The sequence below is a fragment of the Oncorhynchus mykiss genome, chromosome 8, assembly GCF_013265735.2.
Source record: "Oncorhynchus mykiss isolate Arlee chromosome 8, USDA_OmykA_1.1, whole genome shotgun sequence".
NCBI lineage: Eukaryota > Metazoa > Chordata > Actinopteri > Salmoniformes > Salmonidae > Oncorhynchus > Oncorhynchus mykiss.
Window position 1 is genome coordinate 2,013,176 of NC_048572.1, and position 23,957 is coordinate 2,037,132.

General features: G+C 44.2%; 2 protein-coding genes across 4 annotated transcripts in view; one reads left to right on the forward strand and one right to left on the reverse strand.

The window, feature by feature from the left end:
• The window catches only part of selenoi (selenoprotein I), a 45,317-nt gene extending 36,866 nt beyond the window's left edge, over nucleotides 1-8,451 (reverse strand). For both annotated transcript variants that reach the window (XR_005052757.1, XM_036984538.1), the window contains exon 1: nucleotides 8,181-8,451. Coding sequence is in view for 1 of the 2 variants with exons in the window: in XM_036984538.1 (XP_036840433.1) it covers nucleotides 8,181-8,237 (57 nt within the window). In the remaining variant the exon portion in view is untranslated. The remainder of the gene's footprint in view (nucleotides 1-8,180) is intronic.
• Nucleotides 8,452-8,692: 241 nt separating this feature from the next.
• LOC118965477 (dolichyl-diphosphooligosaccharide--protein glycosyltransferase subunit 4) lies at nucleotides 8,693-13,880 on the forward strand. Of its 2 annotated transcripts, XR_005052758.1 has the most exons (3): nucleotides 8,693-8,850; nucleotides 12,240-12,387; nucleotides 13,771-13,880. XR_005052758.1 is itself a non-coding variant. In XM_036984539.1 (2 exons), exon 1 carries the CDS (start codon nucleotides 12,241-12,243, stop codon nucleotides 12,352-12,354), a length of 114 nt encoding a protein of 37 aa, XP_036840434.1. In that variant the 5' UTR covers nucleotide 12,240; the 3' UTR covers nucleotides 12,355-12,387; nucleotides 13,771-13,880. The 2 variants fall into 2 exon arrangements, 1 of the variants encoding a protein (XP_036840434.1); XM_036984539.1 differs by lacking the exon at nucleotides 8,693-8,850.
• Nucleotides 13,881-23,957: the final 10,077 nt, after the last annotated feature.

Sequence of the window (23,957 nt, forward strand, 5' to 3'; positions counted from 1 at the left end):
AGAGACCGATACCAATTTTTCAACGCCGATAATAATGAAAATTACAACAATACTGAATGAACACTTATAAATAATGAAACATGTTCAATTTAGTTTAAATAATGCAAAAACAAAGTGTTGGAGAAGAAAGTAAAAGTGCAATATGTGCCTTGCTCAGAACATGAGAACATATGAAAGCTGGAAGTTCCTTTTAACATGAGTCTTCAATATTCCCAGGTAAGAAGTTTTAGGTTGTAGTTATTATAGGAATTATAGGACTATTTCCCTCTATACCATTTGTATGTCATATTCCTCTGAATTTTGGATGTTCTTATAGGCACTTTAGTATTGCCAGTGTAACAGTATAGCTTCCGTCCATCTCCTCGCTCTTCCCTGGGCTCGAACCAGGAACACAACGACAACAGCCACCCTCGAAGCAGCGTTACCCATGCAGAGCAAGGGGAAAAACCACTCCAAGTCTCAGAGCGAGTGACGTTTGAAACGCTATTAGCGCGCTCCCTGCTAACTAGCTAGACATTTCACATCAGTTACACCAGCCTCATCTCGGGAGTTGATAGGCTTGAAGTCATAAACAGCGCAATGCTTGACGCACAACGAAGAGCTGCTGGCAAAACGCAAGAAATTGCTGCTTGAATGAATGCTTACAAGCCTGCTGCTGCCTACCATCGCTCAGTCAGATACTTAGATACTTGTATGCTCAGTCAGATTATATGCAACGCAGGACACGCTAGATAAACTAGTAATATCATCAACCATGTGTAGTTAACTAGTGATTATGTTTGATTGATTGATTGTTTTTTTATAAGGTAAGTTTAATTCTAGCTAGCAACTTACCGTGGCTTACTGCATTCGCGTAACAGGCAGACTCCTTGTAGAGTGCAACAAGAGGCAGGTGGTTATAGCATTGGACTAGTTAACTGTAAGGTTGCAAGATTGGATCCCCCGAGCTGACAAGGTGAAAATCTGTCGTTCTGCTGCCCTGAACGAGGCAGTTAACCCACTGTTCCTAGGCCGTCATTGAAAAAAATAATGTGTTCCTAACTGACTTGCCGTGTTAAATAAAGGTTAAATTAAATTGTGTAAAAAATAAAAATAAATAAAATCGGCCAAATCAGTGTCCAAAAATACTGATTTCCGATTGTTATGAAAACTTGAAATCGGCCCTAATTAATCGGCCATTCCGATTAATCGGTCACCTCTAGTCAGAAGTTTACATACACTAAGTTGACTGTGCCTTTAAACAGCTTGGAAAATTGCAGAAAATGGTGTCATGGCTTTAGAAGCTTCTGATAGGCTAATTGACATCACTTGAGTCAATTGGATGTGTACCTGTGGATGTATTTCAAGGCCAACCTTCAAACTCAGTGCCTCTTTGCTTGACATCATTTGAAAATCAAAAGAAATCAGCCAAGGCCTCAGAAAAACAATTGTAGACCTCCACAAGTCTGGTTCGTCCTTGGGAGCATTTCCAAACACCTGAAGGTACCACGTTCATCTGTACAAACAATAGTAGGCAAGTATAAACACCATGGGACCACGCAGCCGTCATACCACTCAGGAAGGAGGCTCGTTCTGTCTCCTTGAAATGAACGCACTTTAGTGCGAAAAGTGCAAATCAATCCCAGAATAACAGCAAAGGACCTTTATTTTTATTTTACCTTTATTTAACTAGGCAAGTCAGTTAAGAACCAATTCTTATTTTCAATGACGGCCTAGGAACAATGGGTTAACTGCCTGTTCAGGGGCAGAACAACAGATTTGTACCTTGTCAGCTCGGGGGTTTGAACTTGCAACCGTCCGGTTACTAGCAACCTTCCGGTTACCTTGTAAAGATGCTGAAGGAAACAGGTACAAAAGTATCTATATCCACAGTAAAATGACTCCTATATTGACATAACCTGAAAGGCTGCTCAGCAAGGAAGAAGCCACTGCTCCAAAACCGCAATAAAAAAAAGCCAGACTACGGTTTGCAACTTCACATGGGGACAAAGATCGTATTTTTTGAAGAAATGTCCTCTGGTCTGATGAAACAAAAATAGAACTGGTTGGCTATAATGACCATTGTTGTTTTTGGAGGAAAAAGGGGGAGGCTTGCAAGCCGAAGAACACCATCCCAACCGTGAAGCACGGGGGTGGCAGCATTATGTTGTGGGGGTGCTTTGCTGCAGGAGGGACTGGTGCACTTCACAAAATAGAAGGCATCATGAGGTATGAAAATTATGTGGATATATTGAAGCAACATATCAAGACATCAGTCAGGATGGGTCTTCCAAATGGACAATAACCCCAAGTATACTTCCAAAGTTGTGGCAAGATCGCTTAAGGATCACAAAGCATGTGAAAGGAAGGAGGCCTACAAACCTGACTCAGTTACACCTGCTCTGTCAGGAGGAATGGGCCAAAATTCACCCAACTTATTGTGGGAAGCTTGTGGAAGGCTCCCCAAAATGTTTGATCCAAGTTAGACAATTTAAAGGCAATGCTACCAAATACTAATTAAGTGTATGTCAACTTCTGACCCACTGGGAATGTGATGAAAGAAATAAAAGCTGAAATAAAGAATTCTCTCTACTATTATTTTGACAATTCACATTCTTAAAATAAAATGGTGATCCTAACTGACCTAAAAACAGGAAATGTTTACTTGGATTAAATGTCAGGAATTGTGAAAAACTGAGTTTAAATGTATTTGGCTAAGGTGTATGTAAACTTCCGACTTCGACTGTATATGCACAGGCAGGTGTGCATATACAATACAGACACACACAGATCGGGGGTGAGAGAGCCTCAGTGGGAGATCAGATCGGGCTTCTTCTCTCCATTCTATCACCATCCCTGTCACTCCCTCTCTCCCTGGCACAACAAGAGAGTGACTTTGGACCCCATGCACAAACTAGACCTTATAAACCAGACAACACTATCTTACAGAGTTGTTCTCCTCATAAACCAGACTACACTATCTTACAGAGTTGTTCCCCTCATAAACCAGACCTTTCAGTAACCGATCAACAGTATTCATTTGGACAGCTGGATGTTCAGAGTTGCCACTGACAGCTAGCTGGCTAGTTAACGTTGGCTACATCAATCACCAACACCAAGGTGTTTTCAACAGGAACCAAACGAGGAGGAACATATCTGATTTTGTCCAATAGATACTCCTGTTTGGACTAATGATTACACCCCATCTACATTGCTGTCTCCCTCCTCATACCCAACCCAGAGAGCTCTGGGGCATATTCCTTACCCCATCTACACTGCTGTCTCCCTCCTCATACCCAACCCAGAGAGCTCTGGGGCATATTCCTTACCCCATCTACACTGCTGTCTCCCTCCTCATACCCAACCCAGAGAGCTCTGGGGCATATTCCTTACCCCATCTACACTGCTGTCTCCCTCCTCATACCCAACCCAGAGAGCTCTGGGGCATATTCCTTACCCCATCTACACTGCTGTCTCCCTCCTCATACCCAACCCAGAGAGCTCTGGGGCATATTCCTTACCCCATCTACACTGTCTCCCTCCTCATACCCAACCCAGAGAGCTCTGGGGCATATTCCTTACCCCATCTACACTGTCTCCCTCCTCATACCCAACCCAGAGAGCTCTGGGGCATATTCCTTACCCCATCTACACTGTCTCCCTCCTCATACCCAACCCAGAGAGCTCTGGGGCATATTCCTTACCCCATCTACACTGTCTCCCTCCTCATACCCAACCCAGAGAGCTCTGGGGCATATTCCTTACCCCATCTACACTGTCTCCCTCCTCATACCCAACCCAGAGAGCTCTGGGGCATATTCCTTACCCCATCTACACTGTCTCCCTCCTCATACCCAACCCAGAGAGCTCTGGGGCATATTCCTTACCCCATCTACACTGCTGTCTCCCTCCTCATACCCAACCCAGAGAGCTCTGGGGCATATTCCTTACCCCATCTACACTGCTGTCTCCCTCCTCATACCCAACCCAGAGAGCTCTGGGGCATATTCCTTACCCCATCTACACTGTCTCCCTCCTCATACCCAACCCAGAGAGCTCTGGGGCATATTCCTTACCCCATCTACACTGTCTCCCTCCTCATACCCAACCCAGAGAGCTCTGGGGCATATTCCTTACCCCATCTACACTGCTGTCTCCCTCCTCATACCCAACCCAGAGAGCTCTGGGGCATATTCCTTACCCCATCTACACTGCTGTCTCCCTCCTCATACCCAACCCAGAGAGCTCTGGGGCATATTCCTTACCCCATCTACACTGCTGTCTCCCTCCTCATACCCAACCCAGAGAGCTCTGGGGCATATTCCTTACCCCATCTACACTGCTGTCTCCCTCCTCATACCCAACCCAGAGAGCTCTGGGGCATATTTCTTACCCCATCTACACTGTCTCCCTCCTCATACCCAACCCAGAGAGCTCTGGGGCATATTCCTTACCCCATCTACACTGTCTCCCTCCTCATACCCAACCCAGAGAGCTCTGGGGCATATTCATTACGCAGATTCTGTTTAAAAAAGAAAATCTTAAATAAGAAGGCAAACTGAAGGACACAGGGAAAGGCCTACCCAAATTTGTCCAATAGAAAGTCTCAGTGGCAGCTGCTGTTATGATATACAAAGCCTTCAGAAAGGAGCCACACCCTGGAACTTAACACATTTTGTTGTGTTACAGTCTGAATTTGAAATGGATTAAATTGACATTTTTTTGTAACTTGCCTACACACAGTACCCCATCATGTCAAAGTGGAATAATGTTTTTTCTAAATGTTAAATTCATGAAAAATGAAAAGCTGAAATGTCTTGAGTCAATAAGTAGTCAACCCCTTTGTTATGGCAAGTCTAAATAAGTTCAGGAGTAAAAATGTGCTTTAATTAAGAAGTCACATAATAAGTTGCATGGACTCACTAGCGTAACATGATTTTTGAATAACTACCTAATCTCTGTACCAACACATACAACTATCTGTAATGTCCCTCAGGCGAGAAGTGAATTTCAAACAGATTCACCCACAAAGACCTGGGAGGTTTTACAATGCCTTGCAAAAGGCACCTATTGGTAAATGGGTAAACATTTTTAAAGCAGACATTGAATATCCCTTTGGGCATGGTGAAGTTATTAAATACACTTTGGACAGGAAGGAAAACGCTCAGGGATTTTACCATAAGGCCAATGGTGACTTTAAAACAGTTACAGAGTTTAATGGCTGTGATGAGAGAAAACTGAGGATGGATCAACAACATTGTAGTTACTCCACAATACTAACCTAAATGACAGACTGAAAAGACAGAAGCCTGTACAGAATAGCAATACTAACATAATTGATAGTGTGAATAGAAAGAAGCCATTATAGGATAAACAATATTTTAAAATATGCATCCTGTTTGCAACAAGAAACTAAAGTAATACTGCAAAATATGTGGCAAAGCAATTCACTTTTTGTCCTGAATACAAAGTGTTATGTTTGGGGCAAATCCAATACATTACTGAGTACCATTCTCCATATTTCCAAGCATTGTGGTGGCTGCATCATGTTATGGGTATGCTTGTAATTGTTAAGGACTGGGGAGTTTTTCAGGATTAAAAACAATTAAATTAAGCTAAGCAAAGTCAAAAACAAATAGTTCAGTCTGCTTTAAACCAGACACTGGGAGATCAATTCACCTTTCAGCTGGACAGTAACCTAAAACACAAGGCCAAATCTACACTGGAGTTGCTTACCTAGGCAGTGAATGTTCCTGAGTGGCCGAATTACAGTTTACTTAAATCTGCTTTGAAATCTAAAGCAAGACTTGAAAAAGGTTGTCTAGCAATGATCAACAACCAATTTGACAGTTTGAAGAATTTTGAAAATAATAGGCAAATATTGTACAATATAGGTGTGCAAAGCTCTTAGATACTTACTCAGACTCACAGCTGTAGCAGCTGCTTCATTTTCAATACATTTGCAAAAATAATGGGGTGTTGTCATTATAGGGTGTTGTGTGTAGATGGGTGAGAAAAAATGATCTATTTAATCTGTTTTGAATTCAGGCAGTGACAACAAAATGTGGAAAAAGTCAAGGGGTATGAATACTTTCTGAAGACACTGTACTTTTGTGGAGATGGGAAACTTCATTGGAATAGTAATTATGGCCATTGTGAAAGTGCATCGTCAATGGGCCGCACGGTGCATTCTGGGAGATTCTGGGACAAGGAGCGCTCTCCTTCAAGGGGTCAATTGGGCACTAGCTCAAAAACCTAATATTAGCAGGAATTTTGTCAACAAGAAGTATAGGACAACATTTTAAAAACATTTTGAGAAGCGAAAAAATGTATGTGTTCTCTGTAATAGCTTTGGAATAGTGACATTACGTACTTGAGGAAAATAGGAAGGTTTCTCAACTCGTACCAATGTTTGTTCTGTACAATTGCGGCCGCTGAAATTCGTACATCTTATTGAATACAACCACTAACTTTTTCCTAACTTGTGTTGCTCGTACTACTTAAACTGGAATGAATTGGCACATCCATATTCACGCTGCTCTGAGCAACACCAATTAGGAAAAGGTCTGGTTGTATTCAATACAAGTTTTCAGACTGATGGTGACTAAATGTTGTTGCTAGCAAATCCCACGACCAGTTATGAAAACAACTCCTCCTCGATATAGAGTGGTGAGAAGGAGGAACTCCAGGGACCCTTAGTGTCAGGAAGTAATATAGCCATTCATTGTAGTCATTGCAATCCGTAGAGTTGCCATTTTCTCATGTCAAATAACTTGTGACATTCCTGGATTGCTCATTATATGAATAAAGTCTGATTTAAATCAACAAATATGATTGTCAGTTGAAAGAAGATTAAGGGAACAAGACTGTATACATATCTCTGGCTGTGTTGGCAAAATCACTACATATCCCATCAAGCTAAGCGGGGAGACCCCGCCCATTTTCATAGTTCCATGACCAGCCCGAAATGTCCAGGTAACCCTACACTCAAAACTGAATTTGGATACACATTGAGGAGCAGTGATGTCCTTCGCCACCAGAGTATGAGCGAGTGGGTGTGTCGAAAGGAAAGGAGTGTGTAAAGGAGTGGCCAGTGTAGAAAGCGCTCTGCCATAGGTTAGACCAGTGGTTCCCAAACAGTGGGGCGCCGAGGGTTCGGCCCGGGGGAGCAGGGGTCTTCCTTTTTTTACCGCTGTACTGCGAGAGTTTGGAATTCTGTTTTTAAGCCAGAGTCAGTAGTATTTCACTGTTTGTTTTACGCAAATAATTTGACCCTTTCAGTTATAAAATTGATTATTTATTTAAAGTATTTATGATGGGTGTACTCTTGCTTCATACATTGCATGCGTGCTTACTGTCACCCTACTATTAGCTACTACAATCAGGTAGCTACTTCCCACGCCGTTGCCGGACAGTCGTGCTTTTCAAGCAGGAGCGAAGGGCACTGCGTCCCGGTGTTGCCGTTCATGCTCTCCCCATTGAGTAGTAGACTATATGAAGGCTATGAATCAAGGTGACATCTAGATGGTTATCAATATTAGTTATCAATATCGCCACGCAAAACGTCCTTCAGTGGCAACAAATCTGCCAAATAACCCATCCGCCGGTCGTCATATCGGGCTGCAGCTACTTTGCTAATCAGGAAGTAGTATTCTGGTGGGAAATTGTGTTTTATAAAGAAAGGACGTATATTTCCCCCCGTTCTTTCCCGCCACTAAACAAAATTAAGGAGGTGAAGTCTTTACAGCCTGAATGGAGAATATATTCTGTACCCGCTGTGCATATCAAGCCCACTAACGGGTGCTTTCGAATTCACGACATAGAGTAACTAGTTAGCGGGTTAACTAGCTGGTTAGTTCGCTGGTTAACTAGTTAATAGTGAACAAACATAGGTACAGGTATGAGTTGAGAAACCTTCCTATTTTCCTCAAGTACGTAATGTCACTAGTTAACGTTACGTTAGCCAATGCTGACAGGTCGCTTATCGGTCAGATCCATTAATACACAACCGGTTAGTCTATTCCAGTTACAATATGACCCCAGCCATATGAGCTGACCGTAGCGAAATTAAAAGGACATTTCCCAGAATGTTCAGCGGCCGATAATGATGGTGGTGTAACTGAACGCCAAAAATACTCGTTAGCTAACCAGGTTAGCATGCTAACCGCTAGCTAGAGGAGCAGTCTTTCTCTTCACGTTACCTTGTACTTGTCGAAGCCCGACAGTTGGTCCCGAGTGACATATTCGTACAGCGCCATGTTGGCAACTCACAGGATCTACTCTAACTAACTAACTAACTAACTATCTGAACGTTAGCTATTGGCTTCTCCGATCTCTGTTCCGCGTACCGCAAAAGCGAAGCACCATCTAGCTAGTTAGCTAACCAGCTACTCCTCACGCCGGCTAGGCGACAGATCCACGTCTCGGCCACTCCTCTCCCTCCGGTCCCGTGCAGCCGGACACCACTACCGCCCTCTCTGGCTTGGAGGACCAAATGTATTAAATCTAAAATATGTATTCATGTTCAATTATGAACATCTAGATTAAAATTATCTATTAAAATATTCATACGTGATTTTGAGTCGTTCCTTCTATCACAGTTTTTTTGTTAGAAATCATGGGGTGTGTTCGTAAATTCATCAGTTATTCTACTCTTCTGGCGTATTTCGGATAGAGTGCTCTGAAACCGGAGTAGATCGAACGTCATGCGCCGCTGTATGAACGCCGTTCCCATGGCTCCTCCCCTCTACGTCGACGTGGCGCTCTGCGCTAGTCCGAAGCGACGGGACCGGAAACCGAGGATAGAATCACACACCAGAAAGACAAAACTGAACCTGCAACCGACTAAAATACACATAAACAAGGAATAACGTAAGGGTTGAATTATCTCTTTTTTTTTGCTGAAATGTCATCGTATTATTTTTCCTTAGTAGGTGATGCCTTCCTATTCGATTTCATATCGAGTTTTTATGTCTGCAATGTTGGCTAAGGATGCAGCTCACACAGTTGCTCACCAACGTCAGATAAGGAACTACCTGTGTCTAAAAATTAGAATAGCCATAATCATGTTATTTTTTAAACTATTCATAATGTGCCATTGAATAGGCGGCCAACCATCCAGGTGCAGCTCACGTTAGCTAGATATATAGCTAGTTGTTGTCCGATGTCAATTAATTATGAATGGTGGGTAGGTAAGTAGATAGCTAGTTAACTTGTGTTCAGTTCCTTGCCTGTCATGGATGACCAGGGGTGTAATCATTACTCCAATTCTGTTGTAAAAAGTTTAGCAACACAAACAGTTTACCCCAAACGGAAAACGCAAACGGGTTTCTAGAATGGTGATATTAGGTGTGTTTCTGCCCCCTCCCCCCAGAATGGTGGTACAATGTGTGTTTCTGCACCCACACTCCTCCTCCTCTGTTCCTCTGGTGAGTCAGAGGTTAACCCAGGCCCTGCAGCCCCCAGTATCACTCCCATTCCCCAGGCGCTCTCATTTGTTGACTTCTGAAACCGCAAAAGCCTTGGTTTCATGCATGTTAACATCAGAAGCCTCCTCCCTAACTTTGTTTTTTTCAGTGCTTTAGCACACACTGCCAACCCGGATGTCCTAGCCGTGTCTGAATCCTGGTTTAGGAAGGCCACCAAAAATCCTGAAATTCCATCCCAAACTATAATATTTTCCGACAAGTTAGAACTGCCAAAGGGGGTGGAGTTAGCCTGCAGAGTTCTCACACTATCCAGCTCTGTGCCCAAACAATTCAAGCTTCTACTTTAAAAAATCCACCTTTCCAGAAACAAGTCTCTCACTGTTGCCACTTGTTATAGACCCCCTTCAGCCCTCAGCTCTGCCCTGGAAACCATATGTGAATTGATCGCCCCTCATCCATCTTCAGAGTTGGTACTGTTAGGTGACCTAAACTGGGACATGCTTAACACCCCGGCCATGCTACAATCTAAGCTAGATGCCCTCAATCTCACACAAATGATCAAGGAACCTACCAGGTACAACCCTTAATCTGTAACCATGAGTTCCCTCTTAGATATAATCCTGACCAACATGCCCTCTAAATACACCTCTGCTGTCTTCAACCAGGATCGCAGCGATCACTGCCTCATTGCCTGCTTGCGTAATGGGTCCGCGGTAAAACGACCACCCCTCATCACTGTCAAATGCTCCCTAAAACACTTCAGCGAGCAGGCCTTTCTAATCGATCCTGGAAGGATATTGACCTCATCCCGTCAGAATCCATCCTATATCCATCCTGCCCGGCCTTTCTAAAATCTTCGAAAGGCAAGTTAACAAACAGATCGCCCACCATTTCGAATCCCACGTTACCTTCTTCACTATGCAATCTGGTTTCAGAGTTGGTCATGGGTGCGATATAATAAACGATATAATAACCGCCATCGATAAAAGACAGTATTGTGCAGCCGTCTTCATCAATCTGGCCAAGGCTTTCAACTCTGTCAATCACAGCATTCTTATCGACAGACTCAATAGCCTTGGCTTCTCAAATGACTGCCTCGCCTGGTTCACCAACTACTTCTCTGATAGAGTTCAGTGTGTCAAATCGGAGGGCCTGTTGTCTGGACCTCTGGCAGTCTCTATGGGGGTGCAACAGGTTTCAATTCTCAGGCCGACTATTTTCTCTGTATATATCAATGATGTCGCTCTTGCTGCTGGTGATTCCCTGATCCACCTCTACGCAGACGACACCATTCTGTATACATCTGGCCCTTCTTTGGACACTGTGCTATCTAAACTCCAAACGAGCTTCAAAGCCATACAACACTCCTTCTGTGGCCTCCAACTGCTTTTAAATGCATGCTCTTCAACTGATCGCTGCCCGCGCCCTCTTGTCCGACTAGTATCACTACTCTGGACGGTTCTGACTTAGAATATGTGGACAACTACAAATACCTAGCTGTCTGGTTAGACTGTAAACTCTCCTTCCAGACTCACATTAAGCATCTCCAATCCAAAATTAAATCTAGAATCAGCTTCCTATTTCGCTACAAAGCCTCCTTCACTCATGCTGCCAAACATACCCTCGTAAAATTGATTATCCTACCGATCCTCGACTTTGGTGATGTCATTTACAAAATAGCCTCCAACACTCTACTCAGCAAATTGGATGCCGTCTATCACAGTGCCATCCGTTTTGTCACCAAAGCCCCATATACTACCCACCACTGCGACCTGTATGCTCTCGTTGGCTGGCCCTCGCTTCATACTCGTCGCCAAACCCACTGGCTCCAGGTCATCTATAAGTCTTTGCTAGGTAAAGCCCCCGCCTTATCTCAGCTTGCTGGTCACCATAGCAACACCCACCCTTAGCACGCGCTCCAGCAGGTATATTTCACTGGTCACCCCCAAAGCCAACACTTCCTATGGCTGCCTTTCCTTCCAGTTCTCTGCTGCCAATGACTGGAACGAATTGCAAAAAATCACTGAAGCTGGAGACTTATATCTCCCTCACTAGCTTTAAGCACCAGCTGTCAGAGCAGCTTACTGATCACTGTGCCTGTACATAGCCCATCTGTAAATAGCACACCAGACTACCTCATCCCAATATTATTACTTACCCTCTTGCTCTTTTTCACCCCAGTATCTCTACTTGCACCTCATCTGCACGTCAATCACTCCAGTGTTAATGTTAAATTGTAATTATTTCACCACTATGGCCTTTTTATTGTCTTACCTCCTTACTCTTCTACATTTGCACACACTGTATATAGATTTATCTATTGTGTTATTGACTGTACATTTATGTGTAACTCTGTCACAGTGCTCTGCTTTATCTTGGCCCGTTCGCAGTTGTAATTGAGAGCTTGTTCTCAACTGGCCTACCTGGTTAAAACATGGTGGTATAGTGTGTGTTTCTCACCCCCCCTCCAGAATGGTGATATTATGTATGTTTCTGCCCCCCCCCCCCTCCAGAATGGTGATATTATGTATGTTTCTGCCCCCCCCCCTCCAGAATGGTGATATTATGTATGTTTCTGCCCCCCCCCCCCTCCAGAATGGTGATATTATGTATGTTTCTGCCCCCCCTCCAGAATGGTGTTATTATGTATGTTTTGGTCCCCCCCTCCAGAATGGTGATATTATGTATGTTTCTGCCCCCCCCCTCCAGAATGGTGATATTATGTATGTTTCTGCCCCCCCCCCCCCCTCCAGAATGGTGATATTATGTATGTTTCTGCCCCCCCCTCCCTCCAGAATGGTGATATTATGTATGTTTCTGCCCCCCCTCCAGAATGGTGACTGACGTGCAGCTGGCCATCTTTGCCAACATGTTGGGTGTGTCTCTGTTCCTGCTGGTGGTTCTATATCACTATGTAGCTGTCAACAACCCCAAGAAACTGGAGTAGAACTGGTTTTTCCAGAGAGGAGGAGAGATGGAGGTGAGGAGACTGGGTGGGGTGGGGTGAGGAGGAGAGATGGGGGGAGGGGTGGGTTGAGAAAGAGGAGGAGAGGAAGTGGGGTGAGGAGGAGAGGAAGTGGGGTGAGGAGGAGAGGGGGTGGGGTGAGGAGGAGAGATGGGGGGGTGAGAAAGAGGAGGAGAGGGGGTGGGGTGAGAAAGAGGGGGTGAGAAAGGAGTGATGGGGTGTGAGGGGGGAGGAGTGATGGGGTGTGAGGGGGGAGGAGTGATGGGGTGTGTGGGGGGAGGGGTGATGGGGTGTGTGGGGGGAGGAGTGATGGGGTGTGTGGGGGGGTGATAGGGTGTGAGGGGAGAGGAGTGATGGGGTGTGGTGGGGAGTGATGGGGTGCGAGGGGGGAGGAGTGATGGGGTGTGAGGATGAGGTTAGGGAGAGGAGTGAGGATGAGGTTAGGGAGAGGAGTGAGGATGAGGTTAGGGAGAGGAGTGAGGATGAGGTTAGGGAGAGGAGTGATGGGGTTAGGGAGAGGAGTGAGGATGAGGTTAGGGAGAGGAGAGGATGAGGTTAGGGAGAGGAGTGATGGGGTTAGGGAGAGGAGTGACGAGGTTAGGGAGAGGAGTGAGGGTGAGGATGAGGTTAGGGAGAGGAGTGAGGATGAGGTTAGGGAGAGGAGTGATGGGGTTAGGGAGAGGAGTGATGGGGTTAGGGAGAGGACTGATGGGGTTAGGGAGAGGAGTGATGGGGTTAGGGAGAGGAGTGATGGGGTTAGGGAGAGGAGTGATGGGGTTAGGGAGAGGAGTGAGGATGAGGTTAGGGAGAGGAGTGAGGATGAGGTTAGGGAGAGGAGTGAGGATGAGGTTAGGGAGAGGAGTGAGGATGAGGTTAGGGAGAGGAGTGAGGATGAGGTTAGGGAGAGGAGTGACTGGGTTAGGGAGAGGAGTGATGGGGTTAGGGAGAGGAGTGATGGGGTTAGGGAGAGGAGTGATGAGGTCAGGGAGAGGAGTGAGGATGAGGTCAGGGAGAGGAGTGAGGATGAGGTCAGGGAGAGGAGTGAGGCTGAGGTTAGGGAGAGGAGTGAGGATGAGGTTAGGGAGAGGAGTGAGGATGAGGTTAGGGAGAGGAGTGATGGGGTTAGGGAGAGGAGTGATGGGGTTAGGGAGAGGTGAAGAGGGTCTGAAGAAAGGGATGATAACTCTGCTAGTCAGCCATTGGAGGTTCTGCCCACAGATATTGGTATCAGTTTACCCCTACCAGTTTTCTAACCATCCTGTCAGTCTGTTATTTCGTTCCAAATGGAATCCTATTTAGTATTTAGTGCACTACTATAGACCAAAGCCCATAGGGTCAAATATAGGGAACGGGGTGCCATTTTGCCATCAGGATGTGACTTGACCTCTCTCCTCACAGGTGGCTGAAGAGGACCATCGAGAGTAGCAGTCAGATGCCATACCTCTGCTTGCATTAGTGCTGTCTCATTCTGTGCAGGTGTTTTCTAATAAAATGACTCTACAAACACCTGTCAGTTTATTGTGTGGTGATTGATTAGAAAGAATTGTTCATTTTGACACAAAAATTACATACAAACATTACATACAAATATGGACACTCGGGGGTGGAACTTATTGATTTTTTAAATGACTTCTATACATTTCCTACTGCCCTGCATCCAAAATCTGGGCCATGGGATATTTGATGGGATATATTATTACGTAGCTTAAAGTTGTATTTTTATTCATGTTTGCAATAAAGATGACGCTATACAATACACATTTACGCTAAACCTATATCTAAAAAAACATCCTAATGATAGATCTACACTACATATATACAGTGGCAAAAACAAATGTGAACCCTTTGAAAATACATGTATTTCTACATAAATTGTTCATAAAATTTGATCTATACTTCATCTAGGTCTCAATAATAGACAGTCTGCTTAAACTAATAACACACAAACAATGATACGTTTTCGTGTCTTTATTGAACACACCGTGTAAACATTCACTGGTTGACCCTCCTTTGGCAGCTATAACCTCAACCAAACGTTTTCTGTAGTTGTGGATCAGACCTGCACAACGGTCAGGAGAAATGTTGGACCATTGCTCTTTACAAAACTGTTTCAGTTCAGCAATATTCTTGGGATGTCTGGTGTGAACTGTTCTCGAGGTCACGCCACAGCATCTCAATCGGGTTGAGGTCAGGACTCTGACTGGGCCACTCCAGAAGGTGTATTTTCTTCTGTTGAAGCTTTTCGGTGGTTCGTTTTCTTCTGTGTTTTGGGTCGTTGTACTTTTGCATCACCCAACTTCTGATGAGCTTCAATTGGCGGACAGATAGCCTAACATTCTCCTGCAAAATGTCTTGATAATCTTGGGAGTTCATTTTTCCATCGATAATAGCAAGCTGTCCAGGCCCTGAGGCAGCAAAGCAACTCCAAACCATGATGCTCCCTCCACCATACTTTACAATTCGATTTTGGTGTGCTGTGTCTTTTTTTCTCCATACTTAGTGTGTGTGTTCCTTCCAAAGAACTAAACTGTAGTTTCACCTGTCCACATAATTTTTTATTTTACCTTTTATTTAACTAGGCAAATCAATTAAGAACAAATTCTTAATTTCAATGACGGCCTAGGAACAGTGGGTTAACTGGTCTAGGAACAGTGGGTTAACTGGTCTAGGAACAGTGGGTTAACTGCCTGTTCAGGGGCAGAACGACAGATTTGTATTTTGTCTGCTCGGGGGTTTGAACTTGCAACCTTCCGGTTACTAGTCCAACGCTCTAACCACTAGGCTACCCTAGTTGTGCTGTGTAACATCCAGGTGCACTTTTGCAAAAAAAAATTGGACAGCAGTGGCTTCTTCCGTGGTGTCCTCCCGTGAACACCAATCTTGTTTAGTGTTTGACATATCGTAGACTTATCAACGGAGATGTTAGCATGTTCCAGAGATTTCTGTAAGTCTTTAGCTGACACACTAGGATTCTTCTTAACCTCATTAAGTATTCTGCGCTGTGCTCTTGCAGTCGTCTTTGCAGGACGGCCACTCCTAGGGAGAGTAGCAACAGTGATGAACTTTCTCCATTTATAGACAATTTGTCTTACCTTGGACTGATGAACATCAAGGCTTTTAGAGATACTTTTGTAACCCTTTCCAGCTTTATACAAGTCAACAATTCTTAATCTTCTGAGATCTGTTTTGTTCGTGGCATGGCTCACATCAGGCAATGCTTCTTGTGAATAGTAAACTCACATTTTGTGAGTGTTTTTTATAGGGCTAGGCAGCTCTAACCAACATCTCCAATCTCGTCTAATTGATTGGACTTCAGGTTAGCTGACTCCTGGGGTGGCAGGTAGCCTAGTGGTTAGAGCGTTGGACTTGTAACCCGAAAGGTTGCAAGATCAAATCCACCAAGGTAAAAATCTGTAATTCTGCTCCTGAACAAGGCAGTTAACCCACTGTTCCTAGGCCATCATTGAAAATAATAATTTGTTCTTAATCTGACTTGCCTAGTTAAATGGAGTCAAGTCATTAGCCTAGGGGTTCACATACTTTTTCCAACCTACACTATGAATGTTTAAATGATGCATTCAATATAGACATAAATGTGTGTTATTAGTTTGAGCAAACTATGTTTATCTATTGTTGTTGTGACTTAGATGAAGATCAGATCAAATGACAAATTTATGCAGAAATCCAGGTCATTCCTAACAGTTCACATACTTTTTCTTGCTACTGTACATTATTTTCCTAACATGTTACTGTAACACATTTACACTAGGCCTACATCTAAAAATACATTCTAGTGATATATATACAGTATATCCATAATTGTCCTATCATTAGGATGTGTTTTCAGTTGAAGTCGGAAGTTCACATACACCTTAGTCAAAACCATTTAAACTCAGTTTTTCACAATTCCTGACATTCAATCCCAGTAAAAATTCCCTGTCTTAGGTCAGTTGGGATCACCACTTTATTTTAAGAATGTGAAGACAGAACGCGTCTCCTTCCTGAGCGGCTGCGTGGTCCCATGGTGTTTATACTTGCATACTATTGAATGTGGTACCTTCAGGCGTTTGGCTTGCTCCTCAAGAAATGCTGGCAGCCATAAGTTGATTTGAGGTTTGATGCGGGTGTTTCTTCTTGGGTGTGTCCTTGCCATCACCAAGACAGACGCACCCTCAACATCAGTCAAATGGTGGTGAGGTCTGGTCTTCCAACACGCAGTACCTTTCTAGACAAAGTGCCGGACGGTAACTATAGAGTTATTTTTTATTTTTTCACCAGGTAGGCCAGTTGAGAACAAGTTCTCATTTACAACTGAGACCTGGCCAAGATAAAGCAAAGCAGTTCGACACATTCAACAACACAGAGTTACACATGGAATAAAACAAACATACAGTCAATAATAAAATAGAAAAATAAGTCTATATACAATGTGAGCAAGTGAGGTGAGATAAGGGAGGTAAAGGCAAAAAAAAGGCCATGGTGGCGAAATAAATACAATATAGCAAGTAAAACACTGGAATGGTTGATTTGCAGTGGAAGAAAGTGCAAAGTAGAAATATAAATAATGGGGTGCATATGAGCAAAATACATAAATACAGTAGGGGAAAAGGTAGTTGTTTGGGCTAAATTATAGATGGGCTATATACAGGTGCAGTAATCTGTGAGCTGCTCTGACAGCTGGTGCTTAAAGCTAGTGAGGGAGATAAGTGTTTCCAGTGTCAAAGATTGTTGTGTTCGTTCCAGTCGTTGGCAGCAGAGAACTGGAAGGAGAGGCGGCCAAAGGAGGAATTGGTTTTGGAGATATACTGTACCTGCTGGAGCGCGTGCTACAGGTGGGTGCTGCTATGGTGACCAGCGAGCTGAGATAAGGGGGGACTTTACCTAGCAGGGTCTTGTAGATGACATGGAGCCAGTGGGTTTGGCGACGAGTATGAAGCGAGGGCCAGCCAACGAGAGCGTACAGGTTGCAGTGGTGGGTAGTATATGTGGCTTTGGTGACAAAACAGATGGCACTGTGATAGACTGCATCCAATTTATTGAGTAGGGTGTTGGAGGCTATTTTGTAAATGACATTGCCGAAGTCGAGGATCGGTAGGATGGTCAGTTTTACGAGGGTATGAGAAAAGGAGGATTTGTTGCGAAATAGGAAGCCAATTCTAGATATAACTATGGATTGGAGATGTTTGATGTGAGTCTGGAAGGAGAGTTTACAGTCTGACCAGACAGCTAGGTATTTGTAGTTGTCCATATATTCTAAGTCGGAACCGTCCAGAGTAGTGATGTTGGATGGGCGGGCAGGTGCGGGCAGCGATCGGTTGAAGAGCATGCATTTAGTTTTACTTGTATTTAAGAGCAGTTGGAGGCCACGGAAGGAGAGTTGTATGGCATTGAAGCTCGTCTGGAGGTTTGTTAACACAGTGTCCAAAGAAGAGCCAGAAGTATACGGAATGGTGTCGTCTGCGTAGAAGTGGATCAGAGACTCACCAGCAGCAAGAGCGACATCATTGATGTATACAGAGAATAGAGTTTGCCCAAGAATTGAACCCTGTGGCACCCCCATAGAGACTGCCAGAGGCCCGGACAACAGGCCCTCCGATTTGATACACTGAACTTTATCTGAGAAGTAGTTGGTGAACCAGGCGAGGCAGTCATTTGAGAAACCAAGGCTATCGAGTCTGCCGATGAGAATCGACTCTGATTGACAGAGTCGAAAGCCTTGACCAGGTCAATGAATACGGCTGCACAGTATTGTTTCTTATTCATGGCGGTTAAGATATCGTTTATGACCTTGAGCGTGGCTGAGGTGTACCCATGACCAGCTCTGAAACCAGATTGCATAGTGGAGAAGGTATGGTGGGATTCGAAATGGTCGGTAATCTGTTTGTTGACTTGGCTTTCGAAGACCTTAGAATGGCAGGGTAGGATAGATATAGGTCTGTAGCAGTTAGGGTCAAGAGTGTGTCCCCCTTTGAAGAGGGGGGTGACCGCAACTGCTTTCCAATCTTTGGGAATCTCAGATGACACGAAAGAGAGGTTGAACAGGCTAGTAATAGGGGTTGCAACAATTTCGGCAGATCATTTTAGAAAGAGAGGGTCCAGATTGTCTAGCCCGGCTGATTTGTAGGGGTCCAGATTTTGCAGCTCTTTCAGAACATCAGCTATCTGGATTTGGGAGAAGGAGAAATGGCGAAGGCTTGGACGAGTTGCTGTGGGGGTTGCAGTGCTGTTGACCGGGGTAGGGGTAGCCAGGTGGAAAGCATGACCAGCCGTAGAAAAATGCTTATTGAAATTCTCAATTATAGTGGATTTATTTCCTATACTCAGTGCAGTTGGCAGCTGGGAGGAGGTGTTCTTATTCTCCATGGACTTTACAGTGTCCCAGAACTTTTTAAAGTTTGTGTTGCAGGAAGCAAATTTCTGCTTGAAAAAGCTAGCCTTGGCTTGTCTAACTGTCTGTGTATATTGGTTTCTAACTTTCCTGAGGATGTGGCGGATGTACCCAGTATAACTTTACCAACGAATGCACGATGTTCAATCACCCTATTACGAGCAAGGCCATTCAAATTAAGGGCAGTTGTTCCCCTTCCACTTAATCACAACAAACCTCCTGCAAGTTGAGTTCAATAACTACAGTTATGGTGAGACGCCGGAGGAAGCTTTGAATAGGTCAGTAGCACATGAGCACAGGAGGTTGGAGGCACCTTAATTGGGGAGAATAGGCTCATGGTAATGGCTGCAGCGGAAGGGGTGGAATGGCATCAAATACATCAAACATGGTTTCCATTACATTTGATCTGTTCCAGCCATTATTATGAGCCGTTCTCCCCTCAGCAGCCTCAACTGGTCAGCAGCAATTGCTGTATTTATGTAGATATTGTAAAGTGTTATGGTATCTTTCAACAATAGCAAGAAGTCCATGTAGAATAAACAACCCTTTACATAATACCATATAATCAGTGTTCTGCTAATATAACAAAGTTCACCATCATCTTCCATTGTCATTTCAAGCCGACACTGATACTGTCACTCCCAGCCGTTACAGATACTGTCATTCCCAGATACAGATACTGTCATTCCCAGATACAGACACTGTCATTCCCAGATACAGATACTGTCATTCCCAGATACTGTCATTCCCAGATACAGATAATGTCATTCCCAGATACAGATACTGTCATTTCGAGATACAGATACTGTCATTCCTAGCAGATGCAGATACTGTCATTCCCAGTCGATACAGATACTGTCATTCCCAGCCAATGCAGATACTGTCATTCCCAGTCGATACAGATACTGTCATTCCCAGCTGATACAGATACTGTCATTCCCAGATACAGATACTGTCATTCCCAGCCGATACAGACACTGTCATTCCCAGATACAGATACTGTCATTCCCAGCCGATACAGACACTGTCATTCCCAGCAGATACAGATACTGTCATTCCCAGCAGATACAGATACTGTCATTCCCAGATACAGACACTGTCAATCCCAGATACAGATAATGTCATTCCCAGTCAATACAGATACTGTCATTCCCAGTCCGTACAGATACTGTCATTCCCAGCCGATGCAGACACTGTCATTCCCAGCCGATGCAGACACTGTCATTCCCAGTCGATACAGATACTGTCATTCCCAGCCGATACAGACACTGTCATTCCCAGCAGATACAGATACTGTCATTCCCAGTCGATACAGATACTGTCATTCCCAGCCGATACAGATACTGTCATTCCCAGATACAGATACTGTCATTCCCAGATACAGATAATGTCATTCCTAGCAGATACAGATACTGTCATTCCCAGCCGATACAGATACTGTCATTCCCAGCCGATGCAGATACTGTCATTCCCAGCCGATGCAGATACAGTCATTCCCAGCCAATACAGATACTGTCATTCCCAGATACAGATACTGTCATTCACAAGATACAGACACTCATTCCTTGCCGATACAGATACTGTCATTCCCAGATACAGATACTGTCATTCCCAGTTACAGATACTGTCATTCTTAGATACAGATACTGTCATTCCCAGATACAGATACTGTCATTCCCAGATACAGATACTGTCATTCCCAGTCGATACAGATACTGTCATTCCCAGCCGATGCAGATACTGTCATTCCCAGATACAGACACTGTCATTCCCAGCCGATACAGATACTGTCATTCCCAGATACAGATACTGTCATTCCCAGCCGATACAGATACTGTCATTCCCATATACAGATACTGTCATTCCCAGATACAGATACTGTCATTCCCAAAATACAGATACTGTCATTCCCAGAAAACAGATACTGTCATTCCCAGACACAGATACTGCCATTCTCAGCCGATACAGACACTGTCAATCCCAGCCGATACAGACACTGTCATTCCCAGATACAGACACTGTCATTCCCAGTCGATACAGATAATGTCATTCCCAGATACATATACTGTCATTCCCAGCCGATACAGACACTGTCATTCCGAGATACAGATACTGTCATTCCCAGCCGATACAGACACTGTCATTCCCAGCAGATACAGATACTGTCATTCCCAGTAGATACAGATACTGTCATTCCCAGATACTGTCATTCCCAGATACAGATAATGTCATTCCCAGATACAGATACTGTCATTCCCAGATACAGATACTGTCATTCCTAGCAGATGCAGATACTGTCATTCCCAGTCGATACAGATACTGTCATTCCCAGCCGATGCAGATACTGTCATTCCCAGTCGATACAGATACTGTCATTCCCAGCTGATACAGATACTGTCATTCCCAGATACAGATACTGTCATTCCCAGCCGATACAGACACTGTCATTCCCAGATACAGATACTGTCATTCCCAGCCGATACAGACACTGTCATTCCCAGCAGATACAGATACTGTCATTCCCAGCAGATACAGATACTGTCATTCCCAGATACAGACACTGTCAATCCCAGATACAGATAATGTCATTCCCAGTCGATACAGATACTGTCATTCCCAGTCCGTACAGATACTGTCATTCCCAGCCGATGCAGACACTGTCATTCCCAGCCGATGCAGACACTGTCATTCCCAGTCGATACAGATACTGTCATTCCCAGCCGATACAGACACTGTCATTCCCAGCAGATACAGATACTGTCATTCCCAGTCGATACAGATACTGTCATTCCCAGCCGATACAGATACTGTCATTCCCAGATACAGATACTGTCATTCCCAGATACAGATAATGTCATTCCTAGCAGATACAGATACTGTCATTCCCAGCCGATACAGATACTGTCATTCCCAGCCGATGCAGATACTGTCATTCCCAGCCGATGCAGATACTGTCATTCCCAGCCAATACAGATACTGTCATTCCCAGATACAGATACTGTCATTCACAAGATACAGACACTCATTCCTTGCCGATACAGATACTGTCATTCCCAGATACAGATACTGTCATTCCCAGTTACAGATACTGTCATTCCTAGATACAGATACTGTCATTCCCAGATACAGATACTGTCATTCCCAGATACAGATACTGTCATTCCCAGTCGATACAGATACTGTCATTCCCAGCCGATGCAGATACTGTCATTCCCAGATACAGATACTGTCATTCACAAGATACAGACACTCATTCCTTGCCGATACAGATACTGTCATTCCCAGATACAGATACTGTCATTCCCAGTTACAGATACTGTCATTCTTAGATACAGATACTGTCATTCCCAGATACAGATACTGTCATTCCCAGATACAGATACTGTCATTCCCAGTCGATACAGATACTGTCATTCCCAGCCGATGCAGATACTGTCATTCCCAGATACAGACACTGTCATTCCCAGCCGATACAGATACTGTCATTCCCAGATACAGATACTGTCATTCCCAGCCGATACAGATACTGTCATTCCCATATACAGATACTGTCATTCCCAGATACAGATACTGTCATTCCCAAAATACAGATACTGTCATTCCCAGAAAACAGATACTGTCATTCCCAGACACAGATACTGCCATTCTCAGCCGATACAGACACTGTCAATCCCAGCCGATACAGACACTGTCATTCCCAGATACAGACACTGTCATTCCCAGTCGATACAGATAATGTCATTCCCAGATACATATACTGTCATTCCCAGCCGATACAGACACTGTCATTCCGAGATACAGATACTGTCATTCCCAGCCGATACAGACACTGTCATTCCCAGCAGATACAGATACTGTCATTCCCAGTAGATACAGATACTGTCATTCCCAGATACTGTCATTCCCAGATACAGATAATGTCATTCCCAGATACAGATACTGTCATTCCCAGATACAGATACTGTCATTCCTAGCAGATGCAGATACTGTCATTCCCAGTCGATACAGATACTGTCATTCCCAGCCGATGCAGATACTGTCATTCCCAGTCGATACAGATACTGTCATTCCCAGCTGATACAGATACTGTCATTCCCAGATACAGATACTGTCATTCCCAGCCGATACAGACACTGTCATTCCCAGATACAGATACTGTCATTCCCAGCCGATACAGACACTGTCATTCCCAGCAGATACAGATACTGTCATTCCCAGCAGATACAGATACTGTCATTCCCAGATACAGACACTGTCAATCCCAGATACAGATAATGTCATTCCCAGTCGATACAGATACTGTCATTCCCAGTCCGTACAGATACTGTCATTCCCAGCCGATGCAGACACTGTCATTCCCAGCCGATGCAGACACTGTCATTCCCAGTCGATACAGATACTGTCATTCCCAGCCGATACAGACACTGTCATTCCCAGCAGATACAGATACTGTCATTCCCAGTCGATACAGATACTGTCATTCCCAGCCGATACAGATACTGTCATTCCCAGATACAGATACTGTCATTCCCAGATACAGATAATGTCATTCCTAGCAGATACAGATACTGTCATTCCCAGCCGATACAGATACTGTCATTCCCAGCCGATGCAGATACTGTCATTCCCAGCCGATGCAGATACTGTCATTCCCAGCCAATACAGATACTGTCATTCCCAGATACAGATACTGTCATTCACAAGATACAGACACTCATTCCTTGCCGATACAGATACTGTCATTCCCAGATACAGATACTGTCATTCCCAGTTACAGATACTGTCATTCCTAGATACAGATACTGTCATTCCCAGATACAGATACTGTCATTCCCAGATACAGATACTGTCATTCCCAGTCGATACAGATACTGTCATTCCCAGCCGATGCAGATACTGTCATTCCCAGATACAGACACTGTCATTCCCAGCCGATACAGATACTGTCATTCCCAGATACAGAAACTGTCATTCCCAGCCGATACAGATACTGTCATTCCCATATACAGATACTGTCATTCCCAGATACAGATACTGTCATTCCCAAAATACAGATACTGTCATTCCCAGAAAACAGATACTGTCATTCCCAGACACAGATACTGCCATTCTCAGCCGATACAGACACTGTCAATCCCAGCCGATACAGACACTGTCATTCCCAGATACAGACACTGTCATTCCCAGTCGATACAGA